General features: G+C 46.6%; 1 protein-coding gene across 1 annotated transcript in view; it reads right to left on the reverse strand.

The window, feature by feature from the left end:
• The window catches only part of LOC144480207 (PH and SEC7 domain-containing protein 1-like), a 137097-nt gene extending 118442 nt beyond the window's left edge, over positions 1 to 18655 (reverse strand). The window contains exon 1 of the mRNA XM_078199391.1: positions 17708 to 18655. Coding sequence (XP_078055517.1) covers positions 17708 to 18655 — 948 coding nt within the window. The remainder of the gene's footprint in view (positions 1 to 17707) is intronic.
• Positions 18656 to 19641: the final 986 nt, after the last annotated feature.

Genomic DNA, 19641 nt, shown 5'->3' on the forward strand with positions numbered 1-19641 from the left:
TACCTCCATTTTCCAACTGACCACATATAATATTTAATTGATTGCTTTCTGATGCAGTGAAGCCAGGTTCCACTGTAAAAGGGCTTTAACTGTGGTGATATTATGCACAAAATCAAGGCAAAGATTCTCTTAGTCACTTCGGATAGATATTCAAGATTATTTGAGCGTCCCAGAGCACTTGGAGGAAACCCACGCAGACACGGGGAGAACGTGCAGACTCCGCACAAACAGTGACCCGAGCCGGGAATTGAACCCGGATCCCTCGGGCTGTGAGGCAGCAGCAGTAACCACTGTGCCGCTCTGTGCTGTTTCTAAAGTCTTCACATCCTCCCAAAGGTTCAGTGCCCAGAATTTAATTGAACTCCAGCTGAGGCCAAACCAGTATTTCATAAAAGCTCATCACAACTCCCTTGCTTTTGTACTCAGTGCCTCTTTCTATAAAGCCCACCGTCCTGTCTGCCTCTTTAGCCACTTTCTCAGTCTGCATTGCTAGCTTCAATGATATTTGCACATACCACCCCCCAGGTATCTCTGTTCCTGCACCCCTTTTTAGAACTGTATCTCTTTATTTTATCTTGCCTTTCCTCATTCTTCCTCCCGAACTGTATCGCTTTATACACTGCTCTGTGTACAATTTCATCCGCCTATTGTCCACCCATTTCGCCCGCCTGTCTGGGTCTGCTGGAAGTATCAGTATCTTCCTCACTGTTCACGACCCTCCAAGTTTTGTGTCAACTGCAAACGTTGAAATGGTGCCCTGTACACCAGACAAGCAGTAATCCGAGTATTGGATATTGGGGAACGCCACTTCATAGTCAAAAAACAAACAACTCTTTACCACTACTCTATGTTTCCTGTCACTCAGTCAACTTTTATCCATGCCACCATTTTCCCTTTTATTTTATGGGCCTCAACTTTGCAGACAAGGCTAGGCCACACTTTACCCTCTTGCAATGCTCACGAGATGTTCTTACCTTGTCCAAACCGACTAGTTAAACTTGCACAACAGTTTGAAGAAAGTTTGGTCGATGAATGTTTTCAAAACAGAACCACAATGCTGAACAATGTTTGCAAACTGGACAAACATCAGGGATGAGTGTTTTGCCATCAAATATGTCAAAGATTCACAATAAATTAGAGGCTAGCCATCTTATTGCAACCTTGTGCTGAACAGCCGAGTTTGTCAATTCTGAGAGATGTGGATGTTGAAAGCTCCCAGTCAATATTTAGCGTCACTAAAAACAGATTATTTGGCAATCATCTCATTGCATTTTGTGGGATCTTGCTGTGTGGGAACTGGCTGCTGCGTTTCCTACATTACCAAAGTAACTGAATTACAACAAATTGCTTCCTTGGATTTGAAACACCTTGCGGACGTCCAAAGATCGTGAAGAGTGCAATAGTAGGGGAGCCAGTGGCATAGTGGTATTGCCATTGGACCAATGTATAAATCCCAATGTATAAATCCCTATATATATATATATCCCAATATATATATATCCCAATGTATATATCCATCCCAATGTATATATCCCCATATATATATCCCAATGTATATATATCCCAATGTATATATATCCCAATGTATATATATCCCAATGTATATATATCCCAATGTATATATATCCCATACATAAGCCAATGTATATACCAATTTATAAATCTCAATATATGTATATCCCAATGTGTAAATCCCAATGTATATCCTCATATTCCATTGGGTCACTTTCAATTGGCCTTTCAAATAGAAAGTCAAATGGACAGCAAGGGGACAATGAAAATCTTTCGATTCTGTCGAAAGACTATTTACAACAATACTTAACGCCATCAGTTCATTCGATGTCATACATGTTGGAATGTTTCTGATGGACATAAAGAAACTCTTTCTAAATGCAATTCCTTCATTCTGTTGTTTACTTCAGTTACCCTAGATCAGCTTTGAGCAAATCCTGCTTCACAAACTGCCAAGAGATTGCCATTCTCAATAGAAAGGGTCCGAAAGGGACAGAGGCATGTAGGGGAGGGGGTAGTAATTGGAGAGAGCTACCCTCACACAGCAGGCGAACTTTGACCTCTGCTGATCAACCATTATTCACCTCTCCTGATTTTCATTTCTGATGCATTCAAGGTTGGGACAGGTCGTCAATCCATTATTACCCCTTACACGTTTGGCTAAATCAAAACTAGCCCCCAGAGAAACATTTGTGTTTATCTATCCTGGACTAGAAATGACCATCAGGCCTATACCATGGCCGCCCTCACCCTTCAGTCCATTTTATAGTCATGCACCAACCATTCCTACCTCCCCTCCACCATACAGGAGCAAAGCACAGATATTTATCATCAATCCAGGGTTCAAGTCCCACTCCAAAGACCAAGGCAATTAATCTTGCGAGTATTTCACAATGGAGTACTGGGGGAGTGATGCATTGCCAGAGATGCCATCTTTTTTGGATGACATATTAGACTCAGTTGCTACCTGTGGACATGAAAGTCTCGCGAGGACCATTTGGAAGAACAGCAAGCAAACTCTTTGTAACAACATTAATCAGGCAATTGAGGTGGGCCTGTTAGAATAAGAACTCCCTGATTAAGGGCCAAATTGATGGGCCAATCAGGGAGCCTCTTGCTTTGTATTTAACCAGGCGTGTCAGTTCCTCTGGGACTCCTGGTGTAGACTGCTAACTGATAGCACTCTGGATGCTGCTGTCAGACTTGTAAATAAAGGAATTTTGGTGAAGGGACTTCTGCCTCCAAGGACTTATTACATTTTCCCAATTAACTGATTGATATTTATCCCTCAACCAACATCACTCGAATTAATTGACTCTTTTCTTTATCCCATTAACTGTCGCATTTCCCTACAATTTTCCTACAAACCAGCCTCCCATCCACTGACTCTGTCTACACTTCCCGCTGCCGCGGCAAAGCAGCCAGCATAATTAAGGACCCCATGCACCCCGGACATTCTCGCTTCCACCTTCTTCCCTCGAGAAAAAGATACAAAAGTCTGAGGTCACGTACCAACCGACTCAAGATCAGCTTCTTCCCTGCTGCTCTCAGACTTTTGAATGGACCTCCCTCGCATTAAGTTGATCTTTCTCTACACCCTAGCTATGACTGTAACACTACATTCTGCACTCTCTCCTTTCCTTCTCTATGAACGGCATGTTTTGTCTGTATAGTGCGCAAGAAACAATACTTTTCACTGTATATTAATACATGTGACAATAATAAATCAAATCAATGCAACAGTGACTACACTTCAAGAGTACCTGTTGCAATGTGTCTTTAAGATGTCAGCATGGCATTACTGGATCGGAAACATGTCATGTGAACCAGCCTTAGTTTCACTTTTCCTTTGAGCACAGCACACACACACAGCTCTGATCTCTTCAAGCTTTCTATCCTGCTATAAATGTTCTCATGCGCCTAGTCTTAATAAATGATCCCGCAACGTGCTTACCCAATCCCCTGTGAGCAATTGATGTCTTGTACAGTAAATACGGTATTATATTATTATAATCACATGACACTTCATTAGCTGGTGAATGCTAAAGACTTGAAAGTTGCCATACGATTGCAGGGTTTGTCTTCATTTTGTCTCCTTGGCCCAGTGTCATAGTTTTTTATCCAATCGTGGGACATGGGTGTTGCTAGCTGGCCAGCATTTATTGCCCATCCCTTGTTGCCCGAGGCAGTTGAAAGTCAGCCACATTGCTGTGGCTCTGGAGTCACATGTAGGCCAGGCCGGGTAAGGATGGCAGATTTCCTTCCCTAAAGGACATTCTGAAATCTGAAGCACAAAGGGACTTGAAAGTCCTGGTTCAGAACCCTCGTAAAGGTTAATATACAATCAGTTGACAGAAGGCAATGTCAGCACTCATTTCTAGAGGGCTAGAATACACAAGTAGGGATAGAATCATAGAATAGAATCCCTACAGTGCAGAAGGAGGCCATTTGGCCCATTGAGTCTGCACTGACCACAATCCCACCCAGACCCTATTCCCATAACCCCATATATTTACCCTGCTAATCCCCCCTGACACTAGGGTCAATTTAGCATGGCCAATCAACCTAACCTGCACATCTTTGGATGCACTGCTGAGGCTGTATAAGGTTCTGGTCAGACCCCATTTGGAGTATTGTGAACAGGTTTGGGCCCCATACCTAAGGAAGGATGTGCCGGCCTTGGAGGGGGTCCAGAGGGAGGTTCACAAGAATGATTCCAGGAATGAAGGGTTTGTCATATGAGGAGAGGTTGAGGAGTCTGGGTCTGTACTCAATGGAGTTTAGAAGGATCAGGGGGGACCTAACTGAAACTTACAGAATACGGAGAGATCTAGATGGAGTGGACATGGAGAGGATGTTTCCATTAATGGGACAGACTAAAACTCGAGGGCACAACCTCAGAGTGAACGGACGCTCCTTTAAAACTGAGATGAGGAGGAATTTCTTCAGCCAAAGGGTGGTGAATCTGTGGAACTCATTGCCACAGAGGGCTGTGGAGGCCAGGTCATTGAGTGTCTTTAAGACAGAGATAGATTGGTTCTTGATCAATAAGGGGATCAAGGTTATGGGGAGAAGGCAGCAGGATGGGAATGAGAATCATATCAACCATGATTGAATGGCGGAGCAAACCCAATGGACCAAATGGCCTAATTCTGCTCCCATATCTTACGGTGAATCAGATGGGTTTTTCCGACAATCGACAATGGTTACATGGTCATCGGTAGATTCTTAATCCCAGTTATTTTTTATTGAATTGAAATTCCACCATCTGCTGTGGCGGGATTCGAACCTGGGTCCCCAGAACATTAGCTGAGTTTCTGAATTAATAGTCTAGCGATAATACCACTAGGCCATCGCCATCCCTAATCTGATCCTTCCATCGTTGTCAGATAGAAAATCATTGAATCTTTGCATACAGAAGGAGACCTTTCAGCCCATTGTGCCCTCGCCACCATTCTGATTTGTCCTACTTCACTGTGGTAAGAACACCAAGGAACGAATCTCAGGGGAAACGGAGGGGAGTTGCTGCTGAGAGGGACAGGAATAAAGCCACTTCTGACTGGGCTGCATGTTCCCAGCTGCTAATGTGTTTAGTTGCTGATCATTGTCTCGAGTCTGTTCCCAGGACAATTATCACGGTCCACTTAATGACTGGGCAGCATCAATGGGGCCCACCCAGTGTGTCAACTGGACATTCCAACATCTTTCTCCTGCGTTGGGCATTGAGCAAAGAACAGCAGCAGACCCAGCAACTCAGAGCAAGATCCATCCCCTTGTTACTCCCCATCTCTGTCACCTGGGTGAGTGAGAACCTTTTTTGTTAGCCCTATGTGCACTCTCGCACATACAACAAACTGCCACCCACAGCCACACATTCAGCTCAGTCTCATTAATAGCCAAATAATTGAGTTGGGCAAGAGCCAGTCAATAGTCATACTTGTCTTTGCTGACCTCAATTACAGCTAACAAGTTAGACTGGTGCCAACCTTTAGTCTGGCCACCTCTGCAGATCCCACGTCCTTTATTTACACAGTTTCAGGGTTACAGGGTTTACAGTGAAGTCGGTGCCTTGCTCTCCTGTGTTTTCTGACCATAATTGGAGCAGCACGGTGGCACAGTGGTTAGCACTGCTGCCTCACAGCGCCAGGGACCCGGGTTCGATTCCCGGCTTGGGTCACTGTCTGTGTGGAGTTTGCACATTCTCCCCGTGTCTGCGTGGGGATGCTCCGGTTTCCTCCAACAGTTCAAAGATGTGCAGGCTAGTGGATTAGCCATGCTAAATTGCCCATTAGTGTCCCAAGATGCGTAGGTTATGGGGATTAGTGGGGTAAATACGTGGGATTACAGGGAAAGGGCCTAGGTGGGATGCTCTGTCGGAGAGTTTATGTTTATTAATGAGAGCGAAAGGACAAATTGTCCCCGAGCTATGGGGACAAAGCAAGGCAGTGGGGCTAATTGGAGAGCAATTTCAAAGAGCCAACATGTGCACAATGGGATGAATGGCCTCCCCTTGTGCTGTAAACAGCCAACATGGGCATGATGGGATGAATGGCCTCCCTTTGTGCTGTAAACAACCAACATGGGCACGATGGGATGAATGGCCTCCCTTTGTGCTGTAAACAACCAACATGGGCACGATGGGATGAATGGCCTCCCTTTGTGCTGTAAACAACCAACACGGGCACGATGGGATGAATGGCCTTCTTCTGTGCTATATGATTCTATTTAAGTTTGGCTAATCTGCTCCCACCTATAATTCCACAATATTGAGAGTGGTATTCTGTCCAACCTTGCCGACATTAGGGCAATTTTTCCCAATACTTCAACATAACTGGTAGCAGTCAGACAGGGAAAGCACAACAGTTGAAATATGCAGTGAACGTTTGCTCCAAAAACTCTTGGTCAGACACTAGAGAAGGTTACCCCAGAGTAGAAGTAGTGTTTGTTTCACTGCATAGCATCTTATTTCACCTATAACCTCCGCCACACAAACAGAGGTTTTCTATTTAACTCACCGATTCTTCTTCAGGACCTTGTGGCAGATAAAATCACACAATGGCACTGGGAAAGGTTAACCAGCCCAACCAGTCTGTGCCAGTGGCTCTTAATGATCACATGGCACAACTTGCAGAAGAGGAAAAAACATCTTACAAGGCTAAGGGGATGGAGCAGAGGAATAGAACTGGCTGGATAACTCCGCAGAGAGCAGACATGAACTCAGTGGGCCAAATGGACTCCTTCTAAGCTATAGCGGCTTCATGACTTTTTGACTCCAAGAGCAGGGAGTTCCTTCAGTATCTTGGCAAACATTCCTCCTCCAGCCAACAGATTATGCGCTCCTTGCTGTTTCACAGGGTCATGTTCCGCACAGAAAATCATTCATGTTTATCGTTGCTGAAATTCAAGGATATTTATTGTACCTGGAGCACTTGGAAACATGCAGCACAACAGGAGGCCATTTGGCCCCTCATACCTGTGCCATCTCTTTTAAAGGTGTCGATGGTAGTCATGATGTGGAGATGCTGGCGTTGGACTGCGGTGGGCACAGTAAGAAGTCTCACAATGCCAGGTCAAAGTCCAACAGGTTTATTTGGAATCACGAGCTTTCGGAGCGCTGCTCCTTCATCAGGTGAGTGGACTTTTTTTTTTTTTACAGAATGCTTGGCCGTAGGGAATGGCTTCTTTAACGTGTTTAGGGTAGAAGCTGGAGAAGTGGCGCATCGTGAGATTATCCTTGGGCTTGCGGTACAGTGAAGTGCTGAGGTGACCGTCCTTGATGGAGATGCGTGTGTCCAAGAATACAACCAATTCTGGAGAGTAGTCCATGGTGAGTCTGATGGTGGGATGGAACTTGTTGATGTCATCATATAGTTGTTTCAGTGATTGTTCACCATGAGTCCAAAGAAAGAAAATGTCATCGATGTATCTAGTGTATAGCGTCGGTTGAAGGTTTCCACTCACCTAATGAATGAACAGCACTCCAAAGGCTCATGATTCCAAATAAACCTGTTGGAGTTTAACCTGGTGTTGTGAGACTTTTTACTGAACTCTTTTACAGAACTATCCAATTAATCCCACTTCCATGGGATTACGGGATGGTGGGAGGAGAGATTGACTAGGTTAGGATTGTTTTCGCTGAGGTTCAGACGAATGAGGGGTGGATCTCATAGAGACTTATAAAATTCTAACAGGAGTAGACAGGATAGATGCAGGGAGGATGTTCCCGATGGCGGGGGAGTCCAGAACCAGGGGTCACAGTCTGAGGATTCGGGGTAGGCCATTTAGGACGGAGGTGAGGAGACATTTCTTCACCCAAAGAGTGGCGAGCCTGTGGAATTCATTACCACAAGAAGTGGTAACGATTTCCAGAGGCTCACCACTCCCTCTCCCTCAATGTCAACAAAATGAAGGAGATTGTCATCGACTTCAGGAAGCGTAAAAGGAGAACATGCCCCTGTCTACATCAACGGGGACGAAGTAGAAAGGGTCGAGAGCTTCAAGTTTTTAGGTGTCCAGATCACCAACAACCTGTCCTGGTTCCCCCATGCCGACACTATAGTTAAGAAAGCCCACCAACACCTCTACTTTCTCAGAAGACAAAGGAAATTTGGCATGTCAGCTATGACTCACACCAACTTTTACAGATGCACCATAGAAAGCATTCTTTCTGGTTGTATCACAGCTTGGTATGGCTCCTGCTCTGCCCAAGACCACAAAAAACTACAAAAGGTCATGAATGTAGCCCAATCCATCATGCAAACCAGCCTCCCATCCATTGACTCTGTCTACACTTCCCCCTGCCTCAGCAAAGCAGCCAGCATAATTAAGGACCCCACGCACACCGGACATTCTCTCTTCCATCTTCTTCCTTCGGGAAAAAGATACAAAAATCTGAGGTCACATACCAACCCACTCAAGAATAGCTCCTTCCCTGCTGCTGTCAGACTTTTGAATGGACCTACCTTGCATTAAGTTGATCTTTCTCTACACCCTAGCTCTGACTGTAACACTACATTCTGCACTCTCTCATTTCCTTCTCTATGAACGGCATGCTTTGTCTGTATAGCGCACAAGAAACAATACTTTTCACTGTATACTAATACATGTGACAATAATAAATCAAATCAAAATCAAATCAAAAAATAGTTGATGCCAAAACATTAAATGTATTCAAGAGGCGGCTGGATATAGCACTTGGGGTGAATGGGATCAAAGGTTATGGGGAGAAAGCAGGATTAGGCTACTGAGTTGGACGATCAGCCATGATCGTGATGAATGGCGGAGCAGGCTCGAAGGGCCGAATGGCCTCCTCCTGCTTCTATGTTTCTATGTGCCTTTCCTCCGCAGCTCAGCAAATAATGTCTTTTCACATATATATCCAATTGCATTTCTGAGACGTTGCCAGGCATTGAAAAGTGCGACCTTTGTGTTAATGACTGACTTGCCACAAAGCTGTGCAAGTGTTTGAATGACTGGGATAATGAATGAACCCGATGGTTATTAAAGAAATCTTTATAGACGATATGAAACCCGATTCTCATTAGAATTTAAAGGAATGAATTGAGCAGCAATACAAAGCTCACCTTGGACAGCCTAGAATATTCACCATCAGCAACTAGCAACAGCATGGCATATCAACATGAATGCCACGTAACCATGGAGACGCAACTCAAGACTTTAAAATAATACAGCAAGAACGACGACATCGATTGATAATATTGAAATGCTGGGGAAGAGTGTGTTCATCGAAGGCACAGGATGTCTTAAGGAGGTTTGGGAATAAGGAACTACCATTCTTTATTTATTCAATTAGTGTCACAAGTAAGGCTTACATTAACACTGCAATGAAGTTACTGTGAAAATCCCCTAGTCGCCTCGCTCAGGCACCTCTTTGGGTACGCTGAGGGAGAATTTAGCACGGCCAATGCACCCTAACCAGCACATCTTTTGGACTGTGGGAGGAAACCAGAGCACCTGGAAAAAACCCACGCAGACACGGGGAGAATGTGCAGACTCCGCAAAGACAGTGACCCAAGCTGTGAATTGAACCCGGCTCCCTGGAGCTGCGAGGCAGCAGTGCTAACCACTGTGCCACCGTGCTGCCATTCAGCACTCACGGTGATGTCGGAGGTCTAGTGGCGCAATGGGTAGCATCACTGCCTCTGAGTCGGAAAGTCAAGATTCGAATCCCACCCCAGGATTTGTTGGTCAAACAGATGGACTATCAAGCTGCAAATCCTTCCGGTTAGGTGGATTGGCCGTGCTAAATTCTCCCTCAGTGTACCCGAACAGGCGGCGGAGTGTGGCGACTAGGGGATTTTCACAGTAACGTCATTGCAGTGTTAATGTAAGCCTACTTGTGACACTAATAAATAAACTTTAAGCTTTCAAAAGCTGAATACAACCCAACGAACAGCAAATAGGAGTGGGGGAGATTCCGAGTCAGCAATGGGACGCAATGTAAATTGGAGCCTCTGCCAGAACTCTAGGCTTTATAAGACCATAAGACATAGGAGCAGAATTAGGCCACTCGGCCCATCGAGTCTGCTCCGCCATTCAATCATGGCTGATATTTTTTCTCATCCCCATTCTCCTGCCTTTTTGCCATAACCCCTGATCCCCTTATTAATCAAGAACCTATCTATCTCTGTCTTAAAGACACTCAATGACCCGGCCTCCACAGCCTTCTGCGGCAAAGAGTTCAATAGATTCACCACTCACTGGCTGAAGAAATTCCTCCTCATCTCTGTTCTAAAGGATTGTCTCTTTAGCCTGAGGTTGTGCCCTCTGGTTCTGGTTTTTCCTACGAGTGGAAACATCCTCTCCACGTCCACTCTATCCAGGCCTCGCAGTATCCTGTAAGTTTCAATAAGATCCCCCCTCATCCTTCTAAACTCCAACGAGTACAGACCCAGAGTCCTCAACCGTTCCTCATACGACAAGCTCTTCATTCCAGTGATCATTCTTGTGAACCTCCTCTGGACCCTTTCTAAGGCCAGCACATTCTTATGAGTGAACTGTAGCACACTGCCACTATTCAGCAAGTTCCTGCAAACAGCACTGAGATGACTCGCAGATGGTTTGTTATTGTTGATTCTGAATCAGGGAGGAGTGTTGGCCAGGACACAGAGAACACCCCTGCACTTCATCATGAGACTGGCACACTGAACACCTCATTCACAGTTGTCCCTCTTCACAAGAGTTCCTCCAGCATTGTTAAACCTGGAATCCTAAAATTCCATTCACAACAGGAACCGATGAAGCAGATTTGATTGCTTTTCCCGCTGACCTGTTCTATTTCATTACTTCCCGCTATTGGCATCACGTCAGGGAATCTACAGCACACAAGAAGGCCCTTTGGCCCATCACAGCTGTGCTAGATCTTTGAAGGAGATCATTCAAAAGAGAATTGGATTGATCTCTGAAGGAGAACTGTTCGCAGGAGCACAAGGAACCGGGCAGTGAACTGGGGACTGTTATTGCAAAGAGCCAGCACAGATGCAACAGGCCGAATAGCCTCCTTCTGTATTAACATAAAAGCAAACTACTACTGATGCTGACAAAACAGTCAAGGCTGGAAAATCTCAACAGGTCTGGCAGCAAAGGCTGAGATTTTCCAGCACTTTCCGTCTCTGTGTTATATCTATTCTATGAATGAATCCCACTTCTCTGCTTTCAAGTAAAAAGTAAAGTTTGTTTTATTAGTGTCACAAGTAAGCTTATATTAACACTGCAATGAAGTTACTGTGAAAATCTCCTGGTCGCCACATCCAGCGCCTGTTCGGGTACACTGAGGGAGAATTCAGCATGGCCAATGCACCTAACCAGCACGTCTTTCGGACTGTGGGAGGAAACCGGAGCAGCCGGATGAAACCCACACGGACACAGGGAGAACGAGGGGAATGTGTCGATTCCGCACAGACAGGAAAGACTCCAAAGGCTGGGATCGAACCCGACTCCCTGGCACCGTGAGGCAGCAGTGCTGACCACTGTGCCACCATGCTGTCCACCACAGCCTTGCAAATTTTGCCTTTTGAGTGCTTATCTAATTCCCTGTTTGAAAGCTCCTATTGAATCTGCTTCCACCGCCCTTTCAGCCTGCGCAGTGCAGATCACAACAACTCACAGCATTAATAAAAATATATCCTCATCTCCCCTCTTTGTTGGTCTCCTTAACTGACTAAGCTCCAGCCACACTAGCCCAACTATGGACCGTACCTTAATCTCAAAGCTTGAGAAGCACTCACACTAATGACATCGCCTGTTTCCCGCACCCACCATTAGTGTAGCTTCACTGAGCAAGCCTGCAACTCAACGCAGATCCGTATCAAACAGTTCAGAAAGAAAACTAGGTCAACATTACTCAGACTATTTAGTACACTAGCAGTCAGCAAACAGCTCATCTACGCCTAATCAGCCGTACCTGGATTTCAGCACGGACTCCCGGGACGAAACACGATCGTCTGGCCAGTCCTCATCTCCCTCGGCTAGGTTTAGGAGCAGATAAGAGGCAGTAACTTCATGCCTGTAATCTAATATCCGCCTTTGGACAATACTCATGAACTGGGACTTGTTCTCACGGTCTACAGTGTCCCTTGATGAGAAAACAGCCTTGTAATTATGTCCTGTTATCCAATTTTGGAAGCAAGACGGGAATTAGCTAACAGCTGTGATCCAGAATGGGCCAGTTCTGTACTAGGTAGCAAATACCCAAAATGGGGAGAGTGTAAACTATTCGGAACAGCCAACTCTCTCTAGAGGTCCAGAGGGAAAATTAGTCCCACCTGCTCACATGCCAAACTTTCTGGAATAACTCCTCAGAGGCCAGTACCCCTTCACCAGATTCCCATTTAGCTAAAAAATTATTTCTTCTCCTAAAAGTGCTTCAGGTTCAAAGTCCGAGGATTGAATTTTCCCATCCTGCCCGCTATGGGAGTCGTAGGTCCATTGGTCTCAGGCGAGTGCGACCGGGGTGTCAGTAGACCTGACACTCCTCAAAACATACACAGGTGAGACTCCCCGATTGAGGTAATGATTGTCTGTCCAACCAGGGAGCACATACACCAAGAGCCGCCCCCTCCCCCTCTCATGGGCTTTTGTTGAGGTCATTACAATTTCCCTTTCCCTCTTTTCAATGGTCAGTGGCTAGCGAATCATGTCCAAGCAATTGGCAAGGCAAATTATATGTTGGCCTTTATTGCAAGAATATTTGAGTACAGGAGTAACAAGTCTTCTTCCAATTGCATAGAGTCTTGGTGAAACCTCATCTGGAACATTGTGTACACTTCTGGTCTCCATACCTGAGGAAGGATATACTTGCCAGGGAGGGAGTACAGGAAAGATTCACCAGGCTGATCCCTGGGATGGCAGGATTGGCCTATGAGGAGAGATTGCAGAGACTGGACCTGTATTCTCTAGAGTTTAGAAGAGTGGTAAACTCTAGAGAGCTGATCTCATTGAGACATTCCTAAAGGGCTTGACAGGGTAGATGCAGGAAGGATGTTTTCCCCTAACCAGGGGTCACAGTCTCAGTATAAGGGGTAGGCCATTTAGGACTGGGAAGAGGAGGAATTTCTTCACTCGGAACAGCACACTGTCGGAGGGTTGTGAATCTTTGGAATTCTCTACTTCAGAAGGCTGTGGAAGCTCAGACAGTGAACATGTTCAAGGCAGAGATGGGTAACTTTCTAGATTTTTAAAACATTGGGTGGGATTCTCTGGTCTCGTCCATGGCAGGACCCATTGCGAGCGAGAATGGAAAATCTGGTGTTCCAGCCAAAACTCCATTAACTTGCAGTGGCACTGAAAAACCCCAATAAGCGACTGAGTGAGTGAACGAGTGACGGTGTGTATGTGTGGGAGTGAGTGTGTGTGTGAGTGAGTGTGTATGTGTGGGAGTGAGTGAGTGACAGTGTGTGTGGGAGTGTGTGTGTGGGAGGGTGTGTGTGTGTCACTCAGACTGTCTCACTCACTCTCACCACACACACACCCACACCCCTACACACACACACACCAACATATTCTGGTCATTGTTTTATTGCTGTGACATTGCTTTAAATGTATTTCTCGAGGGCAATTAGGGAAGGGCAACAAATGCTGACCTCATCACATCCCACGAGAAGAATGGAGCTGTTCCAGACTCCCACCACCCTTTGTGTGAAGAATTGCTCCCAGATACCTCCCCCGAACCACACCCCACCCAGAGGGAGTAACGCCTTTCCTTCTGTCAAATCCTTTAATCATTTGAAGCATCTTATTCAGATCAGCTCCTGTTGGGATCAGACTGGGATTCTCCCTTTTAAACTCATCCCATGACAAGCGCAGCAATCTAAACCCCTGCTGTCATGACTAATCCCTCATTATTTATGTAGTAGCTGGACCCTTTAGAAGGGGGACACTGGGAGGGTCATGTGACCTGCTCACCCAAAGGGGAATGAGTGCAGGGTCTTGGGACAGAGCGTAGGCTTTTGCAGCCACAGCAGATCCTGAAGTTGGAAGTGTTAAGTTCGTGAAAGTACTCTGTATATTTATCTGTTTGTGATTAACCCATTAGAGTTCATTGATACTAACTCATGGTCACCAATCATAGAATTCCTACATTGCAGAAGGAGGCCATTTGGCCCATCAAGTCTGCACCGACTCTCCGAGACAATTCCATCCTATCATGGTAACCTCACCTATTTACCCCTGCTAATCCCCCTAACCTACACATCTTGGGACACTAAGGAGCAATTTAGCATGACCAATTCACCTAACTTGAACATCTTTGGAGCGTGGGAGGAAACCAGAGCACCCGGAGGAAACCCACGCAGACACGGGGGAGAACGTGCAAACTCCACACAGACAGTGAACTGAGGCCGGAATTGAACCTGGGTCCCTGGTGCTGTGAGGCAACAGTGAAAACCACTGTGCCACCGTGCCCTTCCACAATTACTACTACTTACAGTTTTAGATCATAAGGAATTGAAGATATTTATAGCAGAATTCTTCAAGTCCAGGACAGCATGCCATTATAGAAGGGATAGACACACCTGGTGAAACAGGCTACTGAGAAGTAGGGATACACAGAGAAACAGCGATGTGACTATATCGTGTGTGCCTTATATCAAAGCCATCCATCTGCAAGAATGTGATAGTTCAGTTTGCTTTACCCGGACAATTTGTAATCAGTCTAATTCCAACAGTGTTTGCCCAGTCTAAGATCTGAGACAGAGGATGCCTTTCCGAGCGCTCCCATACCACATCACGACCCTTAGAATTTGTGCTTTCAACCCTACAGCGATTGAGTATACATCACGGGAGACTCAAACCAAACAGGACTCAGAATGTTAGGTCTATATTTGAGTCCGTCATAAGTTGTTGAAATTGGAGAAGGTGTGGACCATACTGCTCCATCTTTCAATAAGGTCATGGAAGATCGACCCTCAACTGTACTTCCCTATCATATCCCTCGCTTGCACTTTATGAATCAGAACCGGAATTCGGAGGTAAATGTCAAATGCTGGAATCTGAAACAGAGCCAGAAAATGCTGGAAAATCTCAGCAGGTCTGACAGCAGCTGTGGAGAGAGAATAGAGCTATAGGCTGGATCATCCTGACACGAAACGTTGGGTGGGATTTTACCAGCACGTCCGCCCATGGTTCGTATGATCCTGCCCAAGTCCAATGGACAGTGCCATTCTCCGATCCTCACCCACCCCTGGAATCGGGGCGGGCGTGCTGGTAAAATTCCAGCCAAAAGCTCTACTCTCTCTCCACAGATGCTGTCAGAGCCGCAGAGGTTTTCCAGCATTTTCTCAAATCTGAGGGGTTGGGGGACTGAGGAAGATTCTCTCGGCTTGCAACATGGCGCAGAGGGACAAGGGTAGAGAGCGCAAGTCCCTCAGTTTTCTACCTTCCATCTGGAGCAAGGAGCAAACTCTGCTGCTCTGACAAGACAGCAAGGCAGGCAAAACGTATGGAGAATAGTATTTGTATCATATCTCGACTGACACCTGTCAGAGTGGGAGGTATTTCACACTTAAGGCTGGTCATTGGGTTTCTCCAGGATCTCAGTCAGATACAGATGCTTTCGTCCCTTTAGCCTTTGCTAGCACCTCAGCAAGAAAAAAATACCACAGCCCTTCCTCCTCCAGCTTCTTTCTTTGTGAGCCCAAAACCAACAACACAATTTGCTCTTATCCGTTTGCCTTTAAAGATAAGAAAGACTTTAATTTATATAACAACTTTCCCAACCTCGGGAGTTTCCAAAGCGCTTTAGATGTAATTAAGTGCCTTGGGAGTATAGTCACTGTTATAAAGTAGGAAAAGATTCCGATAGTGTTTCACAGAGGCATAGACAGACAAAAGTGGACAGAGAAGGAACTTTAGGAAGGATGACTAAAAAATGTGATCAAGGAGGGCCTGTAATCATAGAATCCCTACAGCGCAGAAAGAGGCTATTCAGCCCATCGGGTCAGCACCGACTCTCTGACAGTGTTCTATCCAGGCCCTCTCGCCTGCCCTATAATCTGTAACCATTAGCACATTTACCATGGCTAATCCATCTAACCTACACATCTTGGAACACTAAGAGGCAATTTAGCATGGCCAATCCCTCTCACCTGCACATCTTGGGACACTAAAGGACAATTTAGCATGGCCAATCCACCTAACCTACACATCTTTGGACACTAAGAGACAATTTAGCATGGCCAATCCACCTAACCTGCACATCGTTGGACACTAAGGAGCAATTTTGCATGGCCAATCCACCTAACCTGCACATCTTTGGACACTAAAGGAGCAATTTAGCATGGCCAATCCACCTAACCTACACATCTTTGGAGTGTGGGAGGAAACCGGAGCACCTGGAGGAAACCCACGCAGACACGGGGAGAATGCGCAAACTGCTATGAAGAGGCCCAGGGACCTCATGAGACATTTGACTAAGGACGTGGCCATCCATAGTGGGGGAAGATGGAGGGGTGCACAAGAGATGAGTGTCGAAGGTACAGACACAACGCTGCAAGCTGGAGCAGTTCGGAGGATGGAACAGAATACAGCCATGGCTCGAAGGAGTTTAAACACGGGCGATAATAATTTTAATTTGGAAGATTGGGACCAGTGTAGCTGGGGAGGGAGGGAGTGAGAAGCAAGCAGTGTCTGGAGTGGGACGGGATGTGGATATTGGAGGTTTGTTTGAGTTGAGGTGAATGGCGAACACGGGGAGGGCGCCCTGCAGAGGGCTGGAATGGTGCAACATGGAGTTAACAGAGGCATGAGATAGCAAGATTACAGAGAGATAAGTTAATGGTATTTGTATTGGATGGTCAAGGGAGTCTAAAGATGTGCCAGTTAGGTTGACTGACCATAATAAATTTCCCCTTCCTGTCAGGGGGATTAGCAGGGTAAATACGTGGGGTTACGGAGATAGGGCCTGGGTGGGATTGTTGTTGCTGTGGGCTTGATGGACCGAATGGCCTCCTTCTGCACTGTAGGGATTCTATTCTATTCTATTTAATGAGTCAGAAGATCAACTTGGAAACTGAAATTGTGAAGAGTCTGGTATAGCTCCAGAAAACTAGAAAAGATTCCGAGTTTGTGATGAATTAATGAGCACTACGAAACTCGAGTTTCAGAAGAAACAAATAATTGTATAATGGATTAAATTCCTGTCCCGCATGCTAGTGATAGTGCTGCACTTCCAGTTCACACGTTTTAATTCATTCTCATTCTGATTGGGCTATCACCTCTGGACAGGTTTCATGTGTGAATGTGAAGCCTCCTGCAGTCACTTAGCTTCCATTCGGAGCAAGGAGTGAATTTAGCTGCTCCTCAACAGCATATATCACCAATTAGATTAAGACAGCAGCATTCTCAGGAGCCAGAGAGGGAAAGAAGTCCTATCTGCCAGCCTTCCTAGGGTTAACCATCCCAGGAAGCCCAACCTCTAAACCCCTCGACAGTTAGCCCATTTAGAACCATACTATCATAGAATCTTACAGTGCAGAAGGAGGCCATTTGGCCCATTGAGTCTGCACCAACCACAATCCCACCCTATCCCCATAACCCCATGCAATTACCCTGCTAATCCCCCTGACGCGAAGGGTCAATTTAGCATGGCCAATGCACCTAACCCACGCATCTTTGGACTGGATTTACCATGACGATCATTCACAGTTTAATTTCGATGGGCGCTTTAGACAGGATGTACCTCTTTGATCGCAGGAATGTTTGGGGTTTCTCTTCCAATCGGATCCAGGTTTGGGACGGTGGCAATGCCATGGTTGTCCGATGATTCGCTGCTAGCCGTGGCAGTGATTAGGTCTGTCTCGAGGTCCAGAGTCTTTGTGTGGATTGGCTTTGGAAGGAATGGGTGAAGTATTTTCTTTCCAGCTCGAGGGCTTCTTTCTCCGAAGCACAGACCCTGAGCCGTGGCATCGGAATACTTTGGACTGGCGCTCCCAACTGATGAAAGCAAACTTCGGGTGGGAACGAGACCATTTGAGAGCTCGCTGGGGGCTCTCGCAGTCACCGTGCTTGTACGCACATCAAGATGCTCCGTCTGAACTGGTTTGGGTACGAACCCCCGAAACATTTTGAGCCCAGTTTGGGGGCTTTTCCATCGAGCGGAGGGGGAGGAAGGGTTTGTTCCCGGAGGGAGCATGGATACACTGAAGGGGTTCCCCACGGTCTTGACTCTGGCCTTCTCAATGTAGCTGAAGGTGACGACTGAACTTTGACCTCTGGGGTCACTGTCCATCCCACCGATTGCGCTCTCCAAGGCAACCGGGCAAAATGGATGAGTCCGGCTGCACACCGGAGAGGTCGGGGCAGTGGACCTTCCCGGGCTAGAGGGAATAATTTCCCGAAAGGGGTTGGTCTCCGATCGGGTGCGAACGAGCGAGGACTTGCCCTTCTCGCGACCAGGGAAGCCCAGGAAATCCATCCTCATGTCTGGTGGCAGGCTGCGTCTCTGCGCGCGGGAGGCTGGCAGCTGAGGACTGGCCGAGAGCAGGCAAGGCGATCGAGCATTGGCACCGGGAAGGGCAGTGCTCAGACCATCCCGCTTTGACAATGCTGGAGATCTTTTGGCACAGTTGGCGGGGAGACCGGTTCTCAGCTCCATATAGAACGCCATGACACTTGTATTCTGCGCCATCCTTGCACAACATCCATCCAATTACGAGCTAGCGGGAGGCAGGAGGAGTGCGGGTACCACGATCACCGTCCCAGGTTGAGGTACGTCGGCTCTCCAACCTAGGGAAAATCCAAGAAATAAATTACTGACAAAAACTGTCAAATTATTAACAAAATTTTAATGAGCGGCCACTGAAATAGAGAGTGTGGGGCGGCACTGTTGCGCAGTGGTCAGCACTGCTGCCTCACAGCGCCAGGGACCCGGGTTCGATTCCCGGCTTGGGTCACTGTCTGTGTGGAGTTTGCACATTCTCCCCGTGTCTGCATGGGTTTCCTCCGGGTGCTCTGGTTTACTCCCACAGTCCAAAGATGTGCGGGTTAGGTGAATTGGCCATGCTAAATTGCCCCTTAGTGTCAGGGGGATTAGCTAGAGTAAATGCATTGGGTTATGGGGACGGGTGGGATTGTGGTTGGTGCAGACTCGATGGGCTGAATGGCCTCCTCCTGCACTGGGACTCTATGATCTATGAACACGTTCGCCAAGAACCCAATGTCAATGGTTCAATGGGGCACCAACGCAATAGACCTTTGCCCAAAGCTGAAATGGTGTCCAATTAATCCAATAATGCATGGAAGTTCAATTAAAATAGCACACATCCATATAGGAGCAAATGCCTACACACAACATTTGCGAGGAAACGGTGGCACAGTGGTTAGCACTGCTGCCTCACAGCGCCAGGGACCCAGGTTCGATTCCCAGCTTGGGTCACTGTCTGTGTGGAGTTTGCACATTCTCCTCGTGTCTGCGTGGGTTTCCTCCAGGTGCTCTGGTTTCCTCCCACAGTCCATAGATGTGCGGGTTAGGTTGATTGGCCATGCTAAATTGACCCTAGTGTCAGGGGGATTGGCAGGGTAAATATGTGGGGTTATGGGAATAGGGTCTGGGTGGGATTGTGTTCGGTGCTGACTCGATGGGCCAAATGGCTTCCTTCTGCACAGTAAGGATTC

Source organism: Mustelus asterias, chromosome 28 (assembly GCF_964213995.1).
Source record: "Mustelus asterias chromosome 28, sMusAst1.hap1.1, whole genome shotgun sequence".
NCBI classification, from domain to species: Eukaryota; Metazoa; Chordata; class Chondrichthyes; order Carcharhiniformes; family Triakidae; genus Mustelus; species Mustelus asterias.